This window comes from Poromitra crassiceps (assembly GCF_964638095.1).
Source record: "Poromitra crassiceps genome assembly, chromosome: 11".
Classification (NCBI taxonomy): Eukaryota; Metazoa; Chordata; class Actinopteri; order Beryciformes; family Melamphaidae; genus Poromitra; species Poromitra crassiceps.
In genome coordinates, this window is record NC_139643.1 from 44,320,381 (window position 1) to 44,343,586 (window position 23,206).

General features: G+C 48.2%; 1 protein-coding gene across 1 annotated transcript in view; it reads right to left on the bottom strand.

Annotated features, from left to right (window-relative positions):
* Window positions 1-22,475, bottom strand: part of cica (capicua transcriptional repressor a) — a 36,913-nt gene extending 14,438 nt beyond the window's left edge. Inside the window, 11 exon segments of the mRNA XM_083646579.1 lie at window positions 1,223-1,305; window positions 1,753-1,885; window positions 2,411-2,583; window positions 3,052-3,178; window positions 3,530-3,712; window positions 4,377-4,476; window positions 8,805-8,958; window positions 9,302-9,433; window positions 18,047-18,323; window positions 18,981-19,352; window positions 19,354-22,475. Coding sequence (XP_083502705.1) covers window positions 1,223-1,305; window positions 1,753-1,885; window positions 2,411-2,583; window positions 3,052-3,178; window positions 3,530-3,712; window positions 4,377-4,476; window positions 8,805-8,958; window positions 9,302-9,433; window positions 18,047-18,323; window positions 18,981-19,352; window positions 19,354-22,455 — 4,836 coding nt within the window. The 5' untranslated portion in view covers window positions 22,456-22,475.
* Between the last annotated feature and the right edge of the window lie 731 nt (window positions 22,476-23,206).

Sequence of the window (23,206 nt, forward strand, 5' to 3'; positions counted from 1 at the left end):
AGACAGTCACTATCTCAAGGGGCTAGCTCGTAGCTCCGTTTGTGAAGGCAATACAGAAGTAACTTAAACCTGCATTCTTTCGAATGGCCTGCAGGGGGCGATGCCACTGGCTGCAAAAAGAAGTCTGGTTACATGGAAGTGAATGGGCACGATTGGCTGTATCTGCGGGTGGGAAGGCGGATTAAGGGTATGTGTCCTGGTCGCTGCACTAGCGCCTCCTCTGGTCGATCGGGGCGCCTGTTCGGGGTGGAAGGGAACTGGTGGGAATAGCGTGATCCTCCCACGTGCTACGTCCTGCCGGTGAAGCTCCCCGCTGTCAGGTGAAAAGAAACGGCTGGCAACTGCGCATGTGTCGGAGGAAGCATGGTGCTAGTCTACGGCTCTCCCCCGATCGGCAGGGGGGGTGGAGCAGCGAACAATTTCCTAATGAGTTTATGGACTCAATCGCCAATTTCAAGTCTTCTCCAATACAGCATGATATTGCGAAGACTATGTTTTGGGGCGTGACTGAGCGGTCGCCTGTCCAGTGATCTCGCTGATCACGGACCAATAGCAGGTCGCGCTGTGGCTCTTCTCGTCCAAATTCACATCACTTCTGGCTCCAAATAACCAAGATGGCGACGGTAAACATGGCAACCTCGAGGCTTCAAAACGTGAGTCCAAAACCCAATGGCTGACGTGATGGTAGCTACGTCCATGTATTATATATGTATGTAATAGTTAGTTAGGTTAAGTTAGTTAGGTTAAGTACATACATAAGTGCCTGGGTAGCGAGCAGACGGCGGTATTTGACAATTTAGCAGATAAATCATAGATTATTGAAAGATATTCCATATTCCAGACTGAAATGCTATAACAGAAGTGGAGTATTGGCCAGAATGACATGAACATTTGGACACTTATTCAGCGGGTATCTTGCATGTTGCGTTCACAATATTCCTTTGTGGTGTTGGATACATTGTAATCAGGGATCTTGCTTTATCAGTGTCATTTATTGTATTTATTGTCTTGTTTTTTTATTGTTTTTGGATGTGTACAAAGTACAGCTTGTTAGCAGTATTCATGCCTTAAATTGCCCATTGCGGGACTAATAAAGTTTTTTGAATTGAATTGAATTGAAAAAGGTGCACTGTAATCTTTTTTTTTTTTGCAATTCCATGCGGCCCGGGGCCTGGTCTATGCACGAAATGGATTCTGATTGAATCTGATCATGTGAACTTACCTGTCCATCTGACTCGTCCTCATCGCTGTCCGTCACTCGTTCTTTACACTTGAGGTCAATGGAGCCTTCGGGACATGAATCCTCTGGGGGGCGGGACACAGATAGTTAGCATTTTAAAAGATCGATACATTTTACACAATGGGGACTGTATATATGTTTTCATATAGCAATCAACTCGATACAGCTACTTGCTGGAAGTCCATTCATTTGCAATGAGAGCTGAGCATCAGCAGCAACTCTGCTCTGGGTCCTATGTGGCAATTTGGAGAAGTTGCATGTGGCTAGTGTTGCCTTTAATCACTGCAACAACTTAGAACTAGCAACCAGAGCGAGCACTTGACTATAACAACTAGTGAATTGTGGGTAGGAGGTTGAAGGTATACAGTAGTATGGCAACAGTTTGTAAGTACAAAAGGAGACTGACAGAAATATAACAAGTGTGAGCAGAGCAAACGTGGAATTAACAGAAAACAGTAAATGTGCTCCAAGGTTAACACTTGCGTTCAGCTAAAAACACTCAGCTGACTCACCCATGACATCATCGTCCCCCTCCTCCTCACAGATGACCATGCGCTCTTCATCACTGGTCACATCCTCGCTCACCCCGCGCTGCGACAGGGAGAGAGGCGGGGGCCGACTGCGAAACAAACTCACCCCATCCTCCTGACACAATGGAGACGAGATATTAGAGGAAGAAAGAGACGTACATTTATTTACATAGCAGCATTCAAAAAGTGCTTTACAGAACATAAAAATAACTACAGTAATAGCAAATACAAGAATTACAAGTACTAGCAAATAAGTATATGAAAAAGACACCAATTCAGAATGTTCAAAAGAAAAAAGTGGTTTAGCAGGTTCCCATTCTGTATAGACGGTTTTCACAGAATTGTGTTGCTATGGAAACAGTTTGGATCCTAGCTTATTTCCTGTCAGCTATTGTATTAGCAAACACTGCAACAGGAAGTAACCTAGGGTCAATTTAGAATGTTTATGTTGTCAAGTTAAAGTTATAATACTCCATACTCCTGGAGAACACTTGAGAAATTAAAATAGTCTCATAAGTCTGTTTGTCTGTTAAATAAGCAGCCAGTTTGCGGCAGCTAGCGATCGGTAACGGAACGCTTCACATTGTTCAGTCCCCCGAGTCTGTTTGCTGCCTTAAGCCAGCGATTAACCACGCCATACCTTATCCACGTCCCTCTCCCTCTCCCGCCGCTCCAGGGTGTGCACGGCACTCTGGGAGAAAGCCCGGGGACGGGGGTGTGGCCCGCCGTAGACACCCCCTCGACGCTCCGACCCTCCTGGCCAGACCGGCCCGCCCACCTTCCCCTCCAGGACCTGGGCCGCTGACTGGGGCTCTGGAGGAGAGAGCAGAGAGGCTCTGAGCAAAGACAAAATATCAGTGTATATTTCATGCTTTTAGCGGCTCAGTAGATATCTCAAGATACAGTTCCCGAAAATCGAGAAAATCCAAATAGTCGTTGGTGGCGTTAATAAAGTAAAGGAAGTTCAGCTTGTAGCTGTTAGTATTTAGGATTATTACGTAAGCTGTTGCCCACTTAATTCGCTCTGCATCAGATCATCAGGTAAATGCCTAAAACATCATGCAAATTATGAATGGATAGTATGATGATTTGATGGGATAATTGTTTTTCTAGCACAAAAATGACATAACAAAAAAAGATTTGAAGTACTCATGAGGATCAAATACATGTTTATCTATAAATCGAATGTTATACAATGACTTGCAAATGCTAAGCAATGAACGGTCGCACACGTCGCAGGCACACACACACACACACACACACACACACACACACACACACCTGTGCTCTCAGACATGCTCCTCTCCCGTGGCTCCTTCGGGGCCCCGCGGCCCTCTGACAGCGACTTCCTGCGGTCCTTGTTGCACCACTTCCAGTCTGGGTGGGCTCTGAAGTGGGCCTCCTTCACCTAGAGGGGGGGGAGGGGGAGAGGGAGAAGGAGAGAGAGAGAGGAATTTGAGACGAGGGAGAGTGAGAGGTTGAAAGAGAGACATAGAACGAGATACTGAGGGATATTTAGCACGAGTGTCAGGTTTTTGAGTTCATATGAGGTCAACTGATGCCAACAAAATGTAAATAAATAAACCCAATAATCACTGATGTCAACAACATTTTAATAAACTCTCATGGCTACACAGTGGAAGTCAAAACTAGAACACGTTAACCCCTGACCCCTGATATTAACCCCTGTCCGTGCAATACAAGTAGTAAGAAATACAATACAGTACAAAGTAAGTGTGGAGGAGAGTATCACGTGTACCTGGAAGGCCAGGTCGTGGTACTGCTGCTTCTCGTTGGGGCCCAGGGCGTACCACCACTCGCCCAGGATCTTGCTGACTGTGCGGTTGTCCTGGTTGGGGTGTCGCTGGTGCACCAGGGCCCGGTGCCGCTTACTGAAGATCATGAAGGCGTTCATAGGACGACGGATGTGGTCCTTCTCCCTCTGGGGGGGGGGGGGAGAGGAAGGGGGTAAGGATGTTGAGTCATAAAATAAGTCTAAAATAATAATAATAATAATAATAATAATAATAATAATAATAATAATAATAATAATAATAATAATAATAATAATAATAATAATAATAATAATAGTAATAATAATAATAATAATAATAATAATAAAATAAGTAATACAGTAACCTTCTTGTCTTTGTCTTTCTAACTGACTGACTGACTGACTGACTGACTGACTGACTGACTGCTTGCCAGAAGTGGGAACTCAAGTCACATGATTTGGACTCCCATCACAATTGTAATTACTTGAGACTTGACTTGAAGACTGATTTGACTTGGGTTCTGGTGACTTAATTAGGTTTCTAAAGTCTTCACTTGAGATCTTTTGATTGTGTAAAATCCAGCAGGCGACTGGACTGGATTTAAAATCTATTTTCTATTTTTGAATTTACAGTATTGGTATGATTAAAGTTGGACGTTTTTTTTTATCCCATATGGGAAAGTCCTAGATATTTTGTTTTCTTTAAGATATTAAATTGATACTGGAATCTTGATTTGTTCTGACTTGACTTGCTGTCCTATATTTGGACTGGAGACTTGGAAATGGACTTGGCCAAAGTTGACATGGTCACACCTCTGTCTGACTGACTGACCTTCCTGTCTGCGTCTTTGGGCAGAGCGCTGAGCGACTGTGTTCGTCTCTTGATGGGACCAGTAGAGGGCGCAGGATCATTGGCCAGACCCGGAAAGAACCTGCATTCACGCACACAGAGAAGAAGAAGTGAAACCCCAGCGCCGCATCAGAGACAGGAAGTCGAGGGAGAGTCATCGCTCGCTGGGACTTTCAGGAAAACCCCTGGAGCAGGATGGACACACTGGCCGAGGCAGGGCTCAAACCTGCGATCTTCTGGTTACAGGACACTGGTTACAGTCACTCTAACTCGCAGGGCCTCAGTTCATGCTGCTCACTACGGTTGTGATGCAAACACAACAAGAACCACTCAGCTACCACAAGACTACAAAACGAGTCTGCTTTATAATGGGGAAAAGGTGCATCCCCTCTTTGCCAAAAATATTTAAAAAAATATTTAAAAAAATATTTAAAAAAATATTTAAAAAAATATTAACACGTTCACTGCCACTGACGTATTAATACGTCAAAAAAAATCCAGCGGTTCACTGCCATTGACGTATTAATACGACAAAAAAAATAAAAAAAAAATTTTTGACGGTGGGATGTGCATCTAACCCTTTTACATCTCTTATATAAGTATTGGACGTGTACAACGTGTACAACCCATTCCACCGACCCACTAAGTGGCGACAAGGAAGGAGGAAGGCAAGCAAAAAGCAGTGTGACGAAGCCATTCTCATGAAAATGGATTGGCGAAAACGCTTTCGTTTTCGCGCTGATTGCTGGCAGTGCGGGATTGCAAATTTGCATAATAGATCACGGATGGAACACACTTTGAAACACGCAGCATAAATATGACCAGAATCGCAAAAGCTTGATCAAAGCTCTCAACCAAAACTCCAAGAAGCGAGCGAGTCCAACCAGACTTCCTCAAAGAGCGGCCGCTCAGACAGCAAAGCAGTGAGACTGGTGACAAGCTTGTGACACGGCCGCTGGCTGCAGCCAAGAGGAACGCCCACGGAGGGAGGAGTTGGAAGCAGAGGGGAGTTTCCTGCTGTTATGGAGGAAATTACTGTTCAAAACTATTGTTTAGGTCTTACTGATGCCAAAAATGAATGGTTAAAGTGACTGTTCTATCGAATTTCACAAAAAGCCGTTTATCTCTGAATATTTTTTCTGACGCTGAAACCATGCTGTATTCAACTGCTAATGCTTACATAACTACTAACTCTACAAACTAACTCTTTTAGACAGAGAAAGCACACATTCTATTAGTTGTTTTGAGATATTGTGTGTTCACAAAATCTTAGCAGAAAAGAATCCTCGGCTCTTGTAAAATGAGCCAGAATCCTAAAAAAAAAACCTGGCAGAACCTACCTACAGCATTGAAAAAAGGGCTGGCAGTCAATGTGTTAAAAAAAATATTAAAAAAAATATTAAAAAAAATATTTTTGCAAGAAAATGGTTAATGGCCTGCTCTATTGGCTGGCGCGCGCGCGGGTGTGTGTGTGCCCCTTAAGTTTACATCAGTGCCTATGACATCATCAGTGATGTCATAAGATGATTTTGCATCATCAGTGGGACAAAAATTGAAACCATCAGAGAACAAACATTGCCCACTTGCTCCCGGGCGCTGCACTGTGGCTGCCCACTGCTCCTAGTTCTAGGAAGGTTCCTAGTAGAGGATGGGTCAAATGCAGAGGATGAATTTCCCCAAGGGGATAAATAAAGGATAACTTAACTTAACTTTTATAACAAGATATAGTATCTTTGCAGTCAAAAGTCCCTCCTCCCTAAATGTTGGGCTGCTGCAGCCACTTTAAAGTTCTCTGGTCATTTGATGATCTGACCAGGCATCTTAAACCACTCATGTTGGGTCTTGAATGAATGAATGAATGAATGAATGATGTATATTTGACAGAATGTTAAAATACATAATGAATAGCCCTTACAAACAACATCAATAATACATACACTGTGTACTTGTAACGTGTGTGTGTGTGTGTGTGTGTGTGTGTGTGTGTGTGTGTGTGCGTGCGTGCGTGCGTGCGTGCGTGTGTGTGTGTGTGTGTGTCTCTCTCCCTCCAGTTTTGCTGAAGTGTTTGTTGCGGTGGCGGCAGCCTTTGTGAGCACAGTGACCCTGAGAACATTTCAAAGCTTACTAGCAGCCAGACGCCACGGTGCATCTGAGTCACTCTCAAAGAGCAGCAGCCAGACAGCAGAGAGGAGGCTCAGCAGCCAGACACACAGAGGAGGCTCAGCAGCCAGACACAGAGAGGAGGCTCAGCAGCCAGACACAGAGAGGAGGCTCAGCAGCCAGACACAGAGAGGAGGCTCAGCAGCCAGACACAGAGAGGAGACTCAGCAGCCAGACAGCAGTAGAAGGAGTGCAGGCTCTCCACCTCTCTCATCAGATATGCATCAACACAACTGATCCATTTTCGTTTTGTTTTTGCCCGTTTCTGTTGGTTTTTGCTGACGTCAGCGCACCTGTTTTCACTCCGTGTAGCATCATTGAGAATCCTCAAAGCAGCGATTCAAACTAGGCCAGGAAATATGACCTGCTCTCAACTGAGTCAGACACAGAGTTATAAGGAAAACTACGAAGAGTTTTGCTCCAAAATGAGCCATTCACAATTCAAAAAAGTGAAACCAAAACAAACGTGGGGAGAAAGCAACTTGATTGACAAAATGATTACACTTCCTGACAGCGAACGATATTTCTTTTCCAAAACGGATACATATTCTTTTGGAAAGGACCTCTTCATGTTCTCCTTCAGCTCAGCCAGCGTACAGTATTTACATGGAGACAGTAAACAGAGCAGATGTTTTGACCACAGGCTTTCTCTCCAGGGCAAACTGTGTGTGAACACAGTGGAGTGCCGGCGCTGCAAACATTGACTTTGCAAAGTAGGGAGTTTCTCAGCAGCAACTTTCAATACCCCCACTATCCCTGTGTGTCTGTGTCATGTTTACCCATTGTCTGTTGCACTATCATCATCATCGCCTTAGTGTTAGCATACTGTACAGTGTGAAGTGTATTTGAGTCCCTGAAAAGCGCTATACAAGTCCCATGTGTTGTTATTATTATTATTAATATTTATTAATTACTGAGATAGATAGATAGATAGATAGATAGATAGATAGATAGATAGATAGATAGATAGATAGATAGATAGATAGATAGATAGATAGATAGATAGATAGGGGCGGCTGTAGCTCAGGAGGTAGAGCGGGTTGTCCACTAATCGCTTTGGATCAAAGAGGTTGGTGGTTCGATTCCCGCCTCCTCCAGTCTGCATGTCGAAGTGTCCTTGGGCAAGATACTGAACCCCAAATTGCTCCCGATGGTGTGTAGGCACCCTGTGTGGCAGCCTGCCGCCATCGGTGTATGAATGGGTGAATGTAGACTACCTACTGATTGTAAAGCGCTTTGGATAAAAGCGCTATATAAATGCAGGCCATTTACCATTTACCATTAGGCCATTTAGATAGATAGATAGATAGATAGATAGATAGATAGATAGATAGATAGATAGATAGATAGATAGATAGATAATGTCTATCGCCTATCACCACGGAGACCCAGGTTCAATTCCCAGCAGCGGTACTTCTGGCTTGGTCAGAAGTTCCTACAGACACAATTGGCCGTGTCTGCGGGTGGGAAGCCAGTGGGGGGTATGTGTCCTGGTCGCTGAACTAGTGCCTCCTCCTCTGGTCGGTCGGAGCGCATGTTTGGGGGGAAGGTAACTGGGGGGAATAGCGTAATCCTCCCACCTGCTACGTCCTGCAAGTGAAACTCCTCAGATGTCAGATGAAAAGAAGTGGCTGCACATGTATCTGCTCGTCTACGGCTCTCCCCAGATTGTCAGATTTGGTGAGAAAATAAGAGAAAAATCCAAAAGAACTGAATAAAAAAAGATGATAGATAGATAGATAGATAGATAGATAGATAGATAGATAGATAGATAGATAGATAGATAGATAGATAGATAGATAGATAGATAGATAGATAAATTCACGCCTGTATTACTCACACTATCCTGTGCAATAAACCAATTTTAAGTTAAGTTAAGTTATCCTTTATTTATCCCCATGGGGAAATTCATCCTCTGCATTTGACCCGTCCTCTACTAGGAACCTTCCTATTTTACAACTCAACCTGCAAGACGTGAGTGAAGGTGTTCACAGTGCATTGACCCACTTTAAGAAGTCAGTGAGTTAATACATGAATAATAGAAAATGAATAAATGACTGCACTTGCATTATGAAAAAAAAAGCATCAGCGATTACATCACTGCTCTATTCTACTCTGTTCATTTGAATTGTCACCTTTATTGTGCTGTTAATTAAATGTGGCGTGCTGCAGACAGGGCTCAAAGTAAAACCATCTCACAAAATCATCAGAACATCAAGCGCCCCGGATGATAAGAAAGAAAAGACTTACGGGTCATCTGTATCGCTCTCTGTCTCGCTGTCGGCCCCGCCCCTCTCTGTAGGCGGATTGTCATTGGTTGGCGGAGGGCGTGACGGGGATCCCCGCTCCACGTCTGGTGGGCCGGTCCGCCCGTCACTCACCAGGGCCACACCACAACGTGGCTCTGAGGAGGTAAGGGACATTATGCACAGCTTTATGCAAACATACCTTTCATCGTCAGCCTCAGGAATGGATCCACTAACCATGGCAGTGCTGGTGCTATGCTAGCAAACAGTGTGATTACTTACTAACACCTCATACAACCAGGAAATGAACATTTGAGGTTTGTTACTATAGTGACTAAATCTACACAAACTGTTTTCTCCGTTTTCGGAAACACTTAGTTTCTCTGACGATCATTGATATTTTTCTGTTTAGGCAGACACTTTGGTCGTTACTTGGGAAACACCAAGGGAGAAAACGCCATCATGGTATGCCCGGAGAAAAGGGGCGGGGTGAAGAGCTACCTTTGTTCTGATTGACAAGCTGTTGGCCATCAGAAGGCTGGGCGGGTGCTCCTGGTTGGCTGGGCTCCAGGAAAGGGACCAATGAATGCCAAGGGAACACTGGCACCGAACGGGGCTCCACGTTGGTCCAAACTGTGGGAAGTCGGGGAGAGGGAGAGAGACAGAGAGAGGGAGGGAGAGATGCAGAGAGAGGGAGGGAGGAAGAGAGAGAGAAACAAAGACAACGGTAAAATGTAATGTATTTGTATATATGCATATATGCATACATACATACATACCGGTATGTATATGTACATACATATATGTATGTATGTAATGTATGTTTATGCGTCAAGCTTGTAGAGAAAACCTCCATCAGCTGTACAAATTTATTGCCAAATGCTTTGGGATTCCCTTCCCATGGTCAGAACCCTAACCATAACTGTAACACCAAACGTTGGGACATAATTCAACGTTTTTCATCTGGGTTTGCAGGCCCAGAAACACTCCTGGACCGTGTTCCGGCCCGCCCAACAATGGTGTTACTTCAACACTCAGTCAGCGACATTTGCGCTTATAGGGCGCTGTCCCCGCTGTTGCGGTCCAGCCAAAAACTACAGTCAAAGAAACTGCCACAGACCACAGACCATGAATGGAGAGTCTGTTATTTTGCCCCCTCTCTCTCTCTCTCTCTCTCTCTCTCTCTCTCACACACACACACACACACACACACACACACACACACACACACACACACACACACACGCAGGATAGTGTAAGTTGAAGGGTCATGTGATGATGTGATGAGGGAACCTGTTATTTCAGACTCCAGGCCTCGGACCGTCTAGACGGCCACACTGCTGCCGAGCTGCGGACTCTGAACTGTGTCTCTGCCTCTTAAAGAGATACTGTGACAGTCCGAATGTGACCTGAAGATAACTAACCAGTAACCACGCCCCTCGGTTCAAAATGAGAAATGATAACAATGCTAACGAGCCAATTAGACTACAGATTACAATCTCAATTAGTATACAGAATACTATTACTATACTTTTATAACTGCCACTTCCAGTACTACTTTACTACCACCACCACCACTACTACTACTACTACTACTACTACTACATACCACCACTACTACCACTACTACTGCTACTACAGAAATGACTGTGTTATATGACGAGGAATGACGAGGAAGTCATATGAACTGCAGACAGTTTAAATGACTCATTATTAAATAAATACACTAGTGCCTGTGGGTGTGGTGGCATTTCTCAATAAAGTAGTCCAGGAGTTCCCAAACATTTCATGATGACACAGATGCCAAAATAGATATAGAGTAGACCATTGGTTCCCAAGCTGTGCCTTTATTTTTTTTACAGACACGTTTTTACATGTGTGTGTGTGTGTGTGTGTGTGTGTGTGTGTGTGTGTGTGTGTGTGTGTCCGTTTTGAACCAGCTAATAGCCTTATATTGTCATTTAGCCTTTCTGCTGCTATTGGATGGTTAAATCAGCAAATTTTACTTTATGGAGTGGGGGGGGGGGGGGGTATACGCAGTGGAAGTGATCTCTTGGAAATTTGGTTTGGTACATAGTGGTACTTGGACGGAAACGTTTGGGAACCCCTGGAGTATGTATGACTATGTAGCCTTCTCATCTGAGAAGGTGTGTGGTTTGCTACAGTACGATCATTACAGACCTGTTTACACTGTACAAAAGGGGGGTTATCAGCGTGGACGGTGAAACCAGTCATTTGTGTGCGTTCTCTTGTTTTGCTAACAGTGAATGAAATATAACTATTCCTGAATGTCCTGTGGACCCCTAAAGGGCCCCTATTGTTGGCCCCCACTTTGGGAAGCACTGGATGCTATGCTTTTATCAGCAGCAGTTCATCCTACTTGAATGGAGTGTAGACGATGAACTCTGTGCTGCAGCAGTGCGACATAGCGACGGCCAGTTTCCCTTTCCCATAAATAATCTTCATATAAAGAATTCAAACGGTGTATTTATAGCTCACCATTTAGCGGCTGCGGCTTATTTAAAATGGATATCGAGGCGGACGCTTGCCAATTTGGGGGATTGATGGATGGTCTCCCGACTCACTACACCACCCTGCTGCTGCCCATATCATCTAATGTCATATATCATCTTTGTTATTTCAGCAATGACACCCAAGAAGAAGCATATATACATAAGAAATGCTAACATATCTCTCAGAAACAGAAACTGATTTGAAAAGGTTCTGAATATACTGTGAGGCGTATTATTGATCAATAAGCAGGGTATCTGCAGGGGGCAGACTTGAGAGACACTTTACTGATACCGAGAATTGGGTTCACGACGATAACAAATAAAGAAACGCTGCAACTGAACATAACTAATAATGACAGTTGTAGAACTATAAATGAGTAATGCAAGAAAAAGGACAATGAACATTTAAATACTGTAGTTAGGGAAATGATGAGGTCCACGTTTGGCACATTCATATTGTATAAACCCTTGTTCCAACTTGTGTGTGAACTTATTCCGCATTGCATTTGCACTGGGAAGTCGTAATTTCCCAGTACACAGATGGGACGGCACCCTGTGACGTCAGCTGAACTGGGATTTCCATTTAGAAAGTTGGGGGGAAGTTCACCAACCCTGACCTCAAAATCCAAGATGGCAGCTGCCACATCAACAGCAGTGAAAGCTGTAGTAATACACTGTTTATTAGCACTTATGTCTTATGTGTCTCATTAAATCAGTCGTGCACACACAGTACTATCCAACTTCTATCTGTGGACATGTTGCTACGATGTTTATATGTGTGATATACCGCATAATGTGTTGCTATCATCTGTTATTGCTAACAATGGCTAGCCTGGCTACAGCTAAATCTTGCGGGTTTTTCCCACTGTTTTACTGAACGTGGTCACCGTGGGTGTGATGCCATTCCCAGCTGGAATTCCCAGCACGCATGCACAATAAAAAAATAAAATCGTCACTACTATTCCCATTCTCATCTCTTTACTTTTGGAAACTCATTCTTATTATTATGTGGTTTGTCTTGCAGTCAAAACTCTGTATGGGTCGATATAACTGTCTAATCTCACAGTTGCACTGGAATTAAACTTAATTAAACCGGCATTGGATTCTAATCAGGGTTGCCAACTCACGTCTCACGCTGCCCAAACAATTCACACGCCAATTAACACTGTGACAGCAGCATGGATTAACACAGGGAACGTATGGTGAAAAAGCCTCCTAAAATAGGGTGTGCGATGCTTAAAGGAACAGCTTTGTATCATTACAACATCAGTAGTACAGTACATCCGAAGTTTTGCAGGCATTCACTTAGTTTGACACTTATTGAGAGTTGATTTGAGTTAAGCTGTGGACCAGTGATGTCATTCATGCACAAAATAACATCACTGGTCCACAGCTTAAAGGGATAATCCGGAAGATTTCAGTTTTCTTGTCCTTGTCTTGAGAGAGAGAGAGAGAGAGAGAGAGAGAGAGAGAGAGAGAGAGAGAGAGAGCAGTGTCCATGATGAAAGCATCTGTAGCCATAGTAACTGCAGGAGGTGTCATCAGTGTCTTTGCTGTCATGTCACTGTTTTGTAAGTGTATTTGTCGGTGGATCTTCATGTACTAACTAGGCTCTTGCTAGATGAGCTGAGTGAGCTGCCTCCTGCCTCTGACTGATAGAAACCATGCTGTGTCACTGTTGTGGAACAGATTAGGCTCTAGGCTGTTGCAATCATGTGCAAACTGCACATGTTGACGTTCATTCTGAATGATCATACTTAGTTTAAACCCTGTCGGCCTACAACCTGTTCTGGCAATGCTGTAGGCCTACACTGTTAATGTCGTGCCAAAAGAGGAGGAGATTTTCATTCATTCCATAACGGCGAGTGGCACCAGTGACAATATGCATGCGTGACTGAATGACTGTAATCCTCTTCCTGTGTGTGTGTGTGTGTGTGTGTGTGTGTGTGTGTGTGTGTGTGTGTGTGTGTGTGCACTTGCGTCTGCGTGTATGTGTGTGTTCATATTGGCTTAGGCTATGCGTCTGTAGTAGGAAACAGTAGTTGTGTTGTGTTGTGTTGTGTTGTGTTGTGTTGTGTTGTGTTGTGTTGTGTTGTGTTGTGTTGTTCTGTTTCTTTTATTTCGAATTCTTAGAGTGAACATTCAATAAATTGGTGTACCGTAAATTCCGGACTATAAGCCGCACCTTTTTTCCCGTTTTTTGGCCTTTTTTGGCCCCTGCGGCTTATATAACGGTGCGGCTTATCTATGGATTAAAAAAAAAAAAAAAAAAAAAAAAAAAAAATCTCTTTTTTAGCACTCTTTCTAACTATAAATCCTATATAACTATAATAAGTTTTAATTTCCTCTCTTGCCCTCTTTTCACCACACTGTATGACACTGTATGACACTGTGTGCACTGTAAAAAACAACACAGGTGGTGTTGTGTTATGTTGTTTTGTTGAAATGTTAATAAATGGGAGCTTCCTCTACAATCCCCTCTGTGCATGAACCCTTACATATGGTAATTAAACATTAAAACACAAAAAAAAAAAAAAAAAAAAAAAAAATACCATTAAAACACCCGCTTATAGTCCGGAATTTACGGTAGTTTTGATACTATTGGAAACACACATCTTTGACGTTCATTATTGAATGAACGTGTGTGTAGCATTGGGTTCGTTCGTGTGTGTCTAATAGTGTGAATAGTCATTTCAGCTTCCCTGGGTGGACGTCCTGGGAGGCTGTGTCTTTAAATGGTATAGCTAAGCTCTCCCTCCTGCACATGTGTAAGCTGCTGCATTACCTTCTAAAGCCTGATGGTCAATTGAGCCCAAATATGTGCAGCAGATGAAGTGCTTGTGCACGTAGCCTATACGCGTGAATAAGCACATGGCATCAGGACCTCGCTAACCCTGAGACCTGTAATTACTGTATATTTAATGCTTTGTAAGGCCAAGGCCTCACATTGACGTTCATCTCATTAGTTGCGTTTTCCATCCACCTGTTTTTATGCAAATTTTCAATTTGCGCATAAGAAACCTGAGTGGAAACGCTGCAAAAACACATCACAGATCCTCACAAATATCACAGAAACGTGTTCACGCTTGAGGAAGGTGGAAAAGTTGCAGGGTGTATCGATTTTGATTTCGGCGATGTTGCGGAGATGGAGATGGAAGTATGAGGTGTTGATGATGGAGCTGACATGGGGATCAAATGAGAAGGTGGAGTCCAGGAGGAAGGCAAGGTTGTGAGCCGGGGGGGGGGGGGGGGGGGGGGGGGGGGGGGGGGGGGGGGAGGGGGTGATGGCTGTGTTGTCAATGGTGAGTGAGATGCCTGTGTTTGCCTCTGGGCTCTCCATGGCTTTAGCTGTTTTAAAACATGTACGGGGGAGGAAACGTTACGCCACAGAGGCAGGTGGCTGTACACTACAGTGTTAGCCACAGAGGCAGGTGGCTGTACAGTGTTAGCACAGAGGCAGGTGGCTGTACACTACAGTGTTAGCCACAGAGGCAGGTGGCTGTACAGTGTTAGCACAGAGGCAGGTGGCTGTACACTACAGTGTTAGCCACAGAGGCAGGTGGCTGTACAGTGTTAGCACAGAGGCAGGTGGCTGTACAGTGTTAGCACAGAGGCAGGTGGCTGTACAGTGTTAGCACAGAGGCAGGTGGCTGTACAGTGTTAGCCACAGAGGCAGGTGGCTGTACAGTGTTAGCCACAGAGGCAGGTGGCTGTACAGTGTTAGCACAGAGGCAGGTGGCTGTACAGTGTTAGCACAGAGGCAGGTGGCTGTAGGTGGCTGTACAGTGTTAGCACAGAGGCAGGTGGCTGTACAGCGTTAGCACAGAGGCAGGTGGCTGTACAGTGTTAGCACAGACGCAGGTGGCTGTACAGTGTTAGCACAGACGCAGGTGGCTGTACAGTGTTAGCACAGACGCAGGTGGCTGTACAGTGTTAGCACAGAGGCAGGTGGCTATACAGTGTTAGCACAGAGGCAGGTGGCTGTACAGTGTTAGCACAGACGCAGGTGGCTGTACAGTGTTAGCACAGAGGCAGGTGGCTATACAGTGTTAGCACAGAGGCAGGTGGCTGTACACTACAGTGTTAGCACAGAGGCAGGTAGCTGCTGTACAGTGTTAGCACAGAGGCAGGTGGCTGTACACTACAGTGTTAGCCACAGAGGCAGGTGGCTGTACAGTGTTAGCACAGACGCAGGTGGCTGTACAGTGTTAGTTACAGAGGCAGGTGGCTGTACAGTGTTAGCACAGAGGCAGGTGGCTGTACAGTGTTAGCACAGAGGCAGGTACAGAGGCAGGTGGCTGTACAGTGTTAGCACAGAGGCAGGTGGCTGTACAGTGTTAGCACAGAGGCAGGTGGCTGTACAGTGTTAGCACAGAGGCAGGTGGCTGTACAGTGTTAGCACAGAGGCAGGTGGCTGTACAGTGTTAGCACAGAGGCAGGTGGCTATACAGTGTTAGCACAGAGGCAGGTAGCTGTACAGTGTTAGCCACAGAGGCAGGTGGCTGTACAGTGTTAGCACAGAGGCAGGTGGCTGTACAGTGTTAGCACAGAGGCAGGTGGCTGCTGTACAGTGTTAGCACAGAGGCAGGTGGCTGTACAGTGTTAGCAGCGCTGCTAAGGAGCGATGTGAGAAACACGCTCTGGTAATCAGCTCAGGCCTTGGCGACGCTTCACTGTGCTAACTATGGTGCTAACCCTACCGAGTCCCGACGGAAACAGCGTATCCATGACAACACGCTGGCAATACCATGACTCCTTTTTCTGCTGAGAGGGATGAAACAGATTCACATCACGGCAGTCTTGCCCTTGGTGCCCTGTCTGAGGTTGCTGATTGTCTGCTACATAGAGATGAGTGTGTGTGTGTGTGTGTGTGTGTGCGTGTGCGTGTGTGTGCGTGTGTGTGTGTGTGTGACATGTCTAGACATGTCAATATTCTCGCCTTTTAAAGTTTCAGTGAAACACGCCTTATCTTTCGCTCACACACGCACACATACACACGCCTACACACACACACACACACACACATGACATGGGTGCCCGCCCCCCCCCCCCTTCACACACACACACACACACACACACACACACACACACACACACACACACACAAGCACATTCATTAACGCTCACACCACACACACACTGAGTCACAAATTACACACAATGGGAAGCAGAGACTGGGTGGCTGCCTGAGAGACTGGTGTTATTTTAAAAGCTCCCACATCGTCATGCCTCAGAGAACAGCATTTCAATCTCAAGTCATATGAACCAAGTCAAGGACATGCCATCCATTCATTCATCCAGGAGATTTGGAATTTAGAAAGAGCTCTTTGCTATTTATTGCATTCCTGTATTTTCACTCACTTGCCTCGCTTCCTGAACTCTTTTAGTGACATGGAACATGTCTTGAACCCGCGCCTCTCTGCAGCCTATTTCAAAGCTGATCAAATGTTTTCACATTCTTTTGTGTGAATCCACAGTTATAAAGTGGATGCAGCATTACATTTGGGCTGACAAGAGCAACATCGCCCCCTTTTATCCTGCCTCAAATCACCTTCTGCTGCTCTCATTTATGGAGACATATATTTAAGCAATATAGCATGAGAGCAAGTGTGTTGTGGAGAATATATCCCGCTGATAAGCTGTTATCCCACGAGGCCGCAGGCCGAGTGGGATAACATGGCCATGGGTTATTGAACTCGGTTACTGGAATTATGCAATGGCTGTGAACCAATCAGATTGCTTGATTTGAGAGAGCCGTTTTATAATTAAGCAATATAGCATGAGAGCCAGTGTGTTGTGAAGAATATATCCCCCTGATCAGCTGTTATCCCACGAGGCCGCAGGCCGAGTGGGATAACTGCTGAGCAGGGGGATATATTCCACAACACACGCAGCTCGAGTGCTATATTGCTTTTATAAAACGGTTTCCAAGTATGATAATATAATAATAATAATAATACTATAAGTCTGACTCCGACTGGCATGTCATTCTGATAGAGTCAGTTGAAACACTACTGTAAGGCGGGACCGCAAGAACATGCGGGTGATTTGATTGGATCGTTCTGGAGACTGAAGTTGACATTGGCCAATCCTGGCGCTTGCTGAGTAGCTGAGAGCTTTCTGGAAACCCCGACAGGCAGGCATTGCATTCTCAGCGCTTGCTGAGAAAAGCCCGACACCAACTAACGTTACGGGGTTAAATGCGGGGTTAAATGCGGGGTTAACAGCCTTTCTTTTGCAAAGAAGACATTAGCCCGCATCTATTCTTGTACAAAACATCATTTTCTGCGAAGTATTAGTAAAGTTATAAGCGAAGATCGATTCACAAGGATCTGACAGCTGTCTCCGCCATTTTTTTTTTCTACGTTGTCATTTGAGGTAAGCCTTATTATTACTCTCTTAGTAAGAGAGTTGCCATGGCAACCAATAACCCATGGCCATGGGTTATTGAACTCGGTTACTGGAATTATACAATGGCTGTGAACCGATCAGATTGCTTGATTTGAGAGAGCCATTTTATAAATATATATATATATATATATATATATACAGTATATATATATATATACATGTACAGTATATCTACTCTACAGTAGGGTGGATCAGAATCTGGATGTAAGGAGTGTGGGGGTCGAGGCCGCGACGCCCTGGTGATCTCCCATCCTGTCTTCCCAGTCCCTCCCTCCTTACCGGTCCCTGTCCCATCCCGTCTTCCCAGTCCCTCCCTCCTTACCGGTCCCTGGGCGTCCCATGATGATGTCCTTGCGCGGGGCAGGGTGTGGTGACTCGGCCGGCAGTATGAGCGGCAGCAGGGCGGTGGGCGAGGGGTGGCAGGCTACCGGCTGCGGCAGCGGCCCTCCAGAGGCGTCCTGGTGCCCCCCGGGCTTCCTCTCCCTCTCCCTGCCTCCAGAGCCGGAGGACGACAGGATGGAGCCTGTGGAGCTGGACACCAGGCCGGGGGTGGTGGGGCTGGAGAGGGCAGCGTGCCCGGCTGTGGCCGGGGTCAGAGACTGGGAGGAGAGAGGGAGGTAGTCAGGTTAAAGGTTGACATGATGTTCACAAAGTGAAATGTAAATGTATATTTATCAAACTGATTCATACCAATACTTTTAGCATAGATTTTCTCTATCGTGGCCAACATTGTACATGTAGCTCGTCACAGGTCATAATATCCATTCAACATTCTGAATCGATATAAATAGACAATTCTTTTGCCAGATCTATGACCGATAGTACATGGCTTTTGTCAGACAAAAAATTTTTTTTTAGAAATGTAAACAAACAAGATTGCTTAATGTTCTTATGTGTAACTGAAATTATACAAAGGAGCTTTAAAGTCTCCATGAAGTGAACAGCCATTACTTTTATTTCCTGGAAGATAAAAACAACAACAACCAATAAAACGATTGCAGATTTTTGAACAATCCGGCCCCTCCCCCTCTCCGCCCCTCCCATCAAATAGAACTACCTTCATCTCCCTGACTGACTTTAGACTTTTGAATGATCCCTCACTGTGTTATGTGCCAAAACCCTGTTTCAATGGGAAATGCATCAGGGCAAGGAAGTAAGGAAGTCGTTTCATGGTATCTTCAACAGGTCTCAAAGGCCTAAATGCTCCTATAGCGTGAGAACATGTAACTGGCACATGTGTGAAAACAGTGACTTACTGAGCTGGAGGTGACCAGGACCAGTGTAGACGTGGGGTTGCGGAGTAGGACTGCTCCGTTGGTGGCGGCCCCGTTGATGGGGACAGGGGCCTGCAGGCCTGGCGGGGCCAGGTGAGGTGGCTGACTGTGCTCTCTGGACCTGCTCCTCTCTCTCCTCCCCAGCGGGCCGTCGGAGAACTTGGCCAGCGGGACGTCAGGGTTGCGGACGATGACCGGCGAGTCGCGGAGCGGCACGATGCGGCGCGAGGAGGGTTCCTGAGGCAGGGGGGAGGGCGGGGTGGGGGAGACCAGCATGGGTGGAGGGGTGGAGGCGGCGGAGGACGGGGGCCTGCTGGTGGCGCTACGGGGCCGGGGGAAGGAGAGGGAGGAGGGGGGTGGTGGGCTGGCTCTGGGGGGAGAGGACTCTGAAGGCGGCCGGGCTGAGACCCAGAACGGGGTCCCCCACCATCCCTCCGAGCCCTAACAGCTGCTGCTGCTCCGGCTTGACTTGGTAGTCCTGGAGGACAGGAAGTGGAGGGGGCGGATGGGCGTCTAGCTTCCTCTTGCTGGGGCTCATGGGCACCGTGAAGGTGAGGTTGGTCTGGAACGTGGGGACGATGCCCGACAGGTGGCGGTCTCGCTCGGCGCCCGGCGTGCCCAGCTTGGTGCCGCTGAGCTGGCGGTGGCGGCGCGGGGTGAGCAAAGGAGGGGCGGTGATGGGGCTGAAGGTGGCGGGGCGGAAGCCGAAGAGAGGGGAGGGCGAGGGCGACGGGGTGGGCGAGAAGGGCGACTGGTTGGAGATGGGGGAGAAGGAGGGCGTGCCGGAGCGGGAGCTTCCCAGGGACACCAGCATGGTCGCCGCCTCACACTCGTCAAAGTCAAAGCGGGACAGGTCCTGGGGGAGGAGGGAGGGGAGGACCAGGCGGGGACGGGAGTCTCCTCGGCTGCTGGCCTCGCTGCTGTCGCGCGACGTCTCATCCCAGTCGAACTCTGAGCTGGCTCTGCCCCCGCCCAGCTGGAGGTCAGAGGGGGTCAGGGTCCCTGTGCTGCTGGCTCCTCCTCGCTCCCGGCCCCCTCCGCTGGCCTCCATCTCCTTGGTCCTCATGGAGAGGTGTCTGGAGCAGTATCCCCGGCGCTGGGACTCCTTGGAGCAGCCCTCCCTGGAGCACAGCCTCCTCCACTGCTTCCCGTTGAACTTCTTGCGGATGCCTGTGGGCGTGCACACCACGTCCCCCTTCTTGTACTTCTGCTGGGCGGCTGTCAGCGGGGTGCGGGAACGGGACGAGGAACCGGAACCGGAACTGGAGCCCCCGCCGCCGCCGCCTCCTCCTCCCCCAGAAGAAGCTCCTCCTGAGGCCTTGTCTGCTCTGGAGGAGGACGGCGTGGAGGAGGAGATGGGAGGGAGAGGGGGAAGCTGGGGGACAGAGAGAACGGCGGCACTGGCCGCTGCGACCACCGCTGGGTCCAGGTTGAGCAGGACTGGTGAAGGAGGGGGGTGTGGGTTCAAGGCCAGGTGGGGAGGGGGGATCCCGATGCCCCGCACCACGGACAGGTGGGAGCTGAGGTAGCCGGGCGGGGGCTTGGAGAGGATGTGGCGGTGTGGCGGGAGCCCCATGGGTTTGGCCCCTGGTATGATCGGCCCCATAGGGACCATGTTGAAGTGGGACACCTCCATGTCTTCCTCGGGGGTGAGTGGCATGTATGGGTGGTGCTGCTGCTGCTGCTGCTGCTGAATATTCTCCCTCTCTCGTTCTCTCTCCTGTTGTCTCTGGAGCTCCCTCTCCCTATCATTCTCCATCTCCCAGTCGCGACTGGGAACCAGGGTGAGGACTGAGGCCGGGGTGACTGGAGAGCTGATGCTGGAGACTGATGTGGAGGAGGCGGGGGGCATGCCCGGGTAGGGCAGTCCCCGCCCCAAAACCACCCCCACGCCGGGCGTCATGCCCCGGCTCAGACGACACAGCTCCTGCTCCACCTCCATCTCCTCCCTGTCTTCCCGCTCCCTGTCCTGTTCCCTGATCCCTTCTCCCCCCTCTCTCCCCCCTCCGGAGGGCAGGTCCAAGTCCCAGGGTGGCACCACCAGGCGGAGGGTCTGTCGGGACACCCACACGGCCTGGGTGTCCCCCCTGCCTCCGCCCTCCTCGGCCCCGGGCGCCATATCCTGTGACAGCAGGACACGGTAGGGGTTGGCCACCGCTGGGTGCGTGTCCACCTCGGTCACCACGCCCTCTCTGTACCACTGCCGCTGTCCCTCGGCGCCCTCCTCGTTGCCAAACGGCACGCAGACGCGGGTGCCGATCGGGACGGGCTGGCCGCCGGGCGGCGAGGCGTCTACGATGATGTCCACCACGCCCGGGGGGGCCACGTGTCTGTACGGATAACGGCACAGCGTCTTCTCGCCGTTCAGCTGCACCTCCAGGCTTCCGTACTCGCCGCTGACCTTACGCACCACCCCGGCCCGGAACACAGAATCCATGCTGCCCCCGCCGTCCCGCCTCTCTCCTCCTCCCGCCTCCTCGTCACTCCTCCTCCTGACCAGGCGGGCAAGCACGCGCTGGTTCTTCAGCCCCTTGGCCAGGGCGTCGGCCAGCGCGTCGGGGAGACTGGAGGGCGCGTGCATGGACGCCTGGGCGTGCGCGGCGTGCGTATCTCCGACCACCTCCAGCTCGGCCGAATGCTCGCTGGCCGTGTCCGTGGAGGAGCAGCGGGGCAGGGGGCTGGGCGAGACGTGCTCTGCCTCTCTCACCCCCCCCTCGCCCCCCGGTGGCGCCGCCGTGCCGGTGCTCCTGCTGTGAAAGTCCTCCATCAGCCTCCGACTCTGGCTGTTGTTCTCTGGGTGCGAGGCGCCAACGTCACTTCCTGTCGCCGTCGATCCCGGGCTAACGATGCTGGGACCCCCGAGAGGCAGAGGAGGCGGGGTGGGGGCGCTGGAGGCGGGGTTGCTATGGCCACCAGCAGCAGTAGACGAGCAGTGTTCAGAGGTGTACTTCTTTTTGGGCACGCGTGCCTTGAAGGTGGCCGTCTTTCGGCTGGAGGCGGGGTTTGGGCTGTTGTTATTGCTCGGCGTACTACTGTTACTGTTACTGCTGCTACCGCCACCGCTGTCGCCGCCCACAGCTGTCCTGCCCACCCTCTCGTCCGTGGATGTCGCCAATTTCCCAGAATCCATGGCGACCGCTGCCGTCGTCTCGGAGAGCCTTTGGCTGTCTCTGTGAAGCCCCTCCCCGTCTGAAGTGGGCCGCGTTCTGATTGGCTCCTCCTGCGAGGACTCTGAGTGTGACGAAGAAGAAGTAGAAGAAGAAGAAGAGGAGGAGGAGGAGGAAGGAGTTTGGTTTTTGGGGGATCTGCTTCTGTCTCTATGCTCGTCTGAGTCTCTCTTCTCCCCTGCTTCCGGGATGTCCCCCACTCCGCGGCGCTTCCCCCCTTTGGCCCGGGTGGAGGGGGGAGAGCGCCGGCCCTGCTTCTTTATGGGCCTCATCTTCTCATGGCCCTTCATTGCCTTTTCCTCCCGACAAGTCTTTTGATGTAATTAACCCAGAGGTTCTCCTTGGCCCTCCTCTCCGCCCGCCTTCTTTTTCCTGGTTCCCCCTCTCTCTCTATTTTCCTCCTCTGCCGGGGCCTCTCTCTCTCATCCTGTGTCGTCTTTGTGTTTTCCGCTTTCACCGCCTTATTCCCCGAGACTCTGAAACAGAAAGCAAGCGTGGATTACTCATGAGGTGAACAAACGCGCTGTCGAGATGAGACGCTATGAAAATGTTCACATCACGATTATGGTGACCAGAAATTATCACGGTTATCAGTATTACCGATTTATCGTTAAAATGTGCTGATTTCTTTTCTCCAAAAAGTACTAATACACTCAATGAAATCATTTCACCAAGTTTTATATCGAAAACTCGGACCCAAAAAGTACCGATACACTCACTGAAATCATTTCACCAAGGCCTGCGTGTGTGTGGGAGACTGTTGCTAACTTTGGTTGATGATGACATTGGACAGTATTTACCATGTTTTTCCAAACCTGTAATCACGGTAACACAGTTTTAATGATACTGAAATGGTACTATTAACCGTCAGGAATTTGATCAGGGTTTATCATTAAACCGGTAGGATCAACGTGACTTGATGAAATAAAAACCAAAGCAACACCTACAAAAACAAATCGAGTCGTTTCGAAGTGATTCAGGGTAACGAGGCGAAGTAAGACCCGACTTGTGATCATAGGTTTTGAATAGCCAGAAACATTT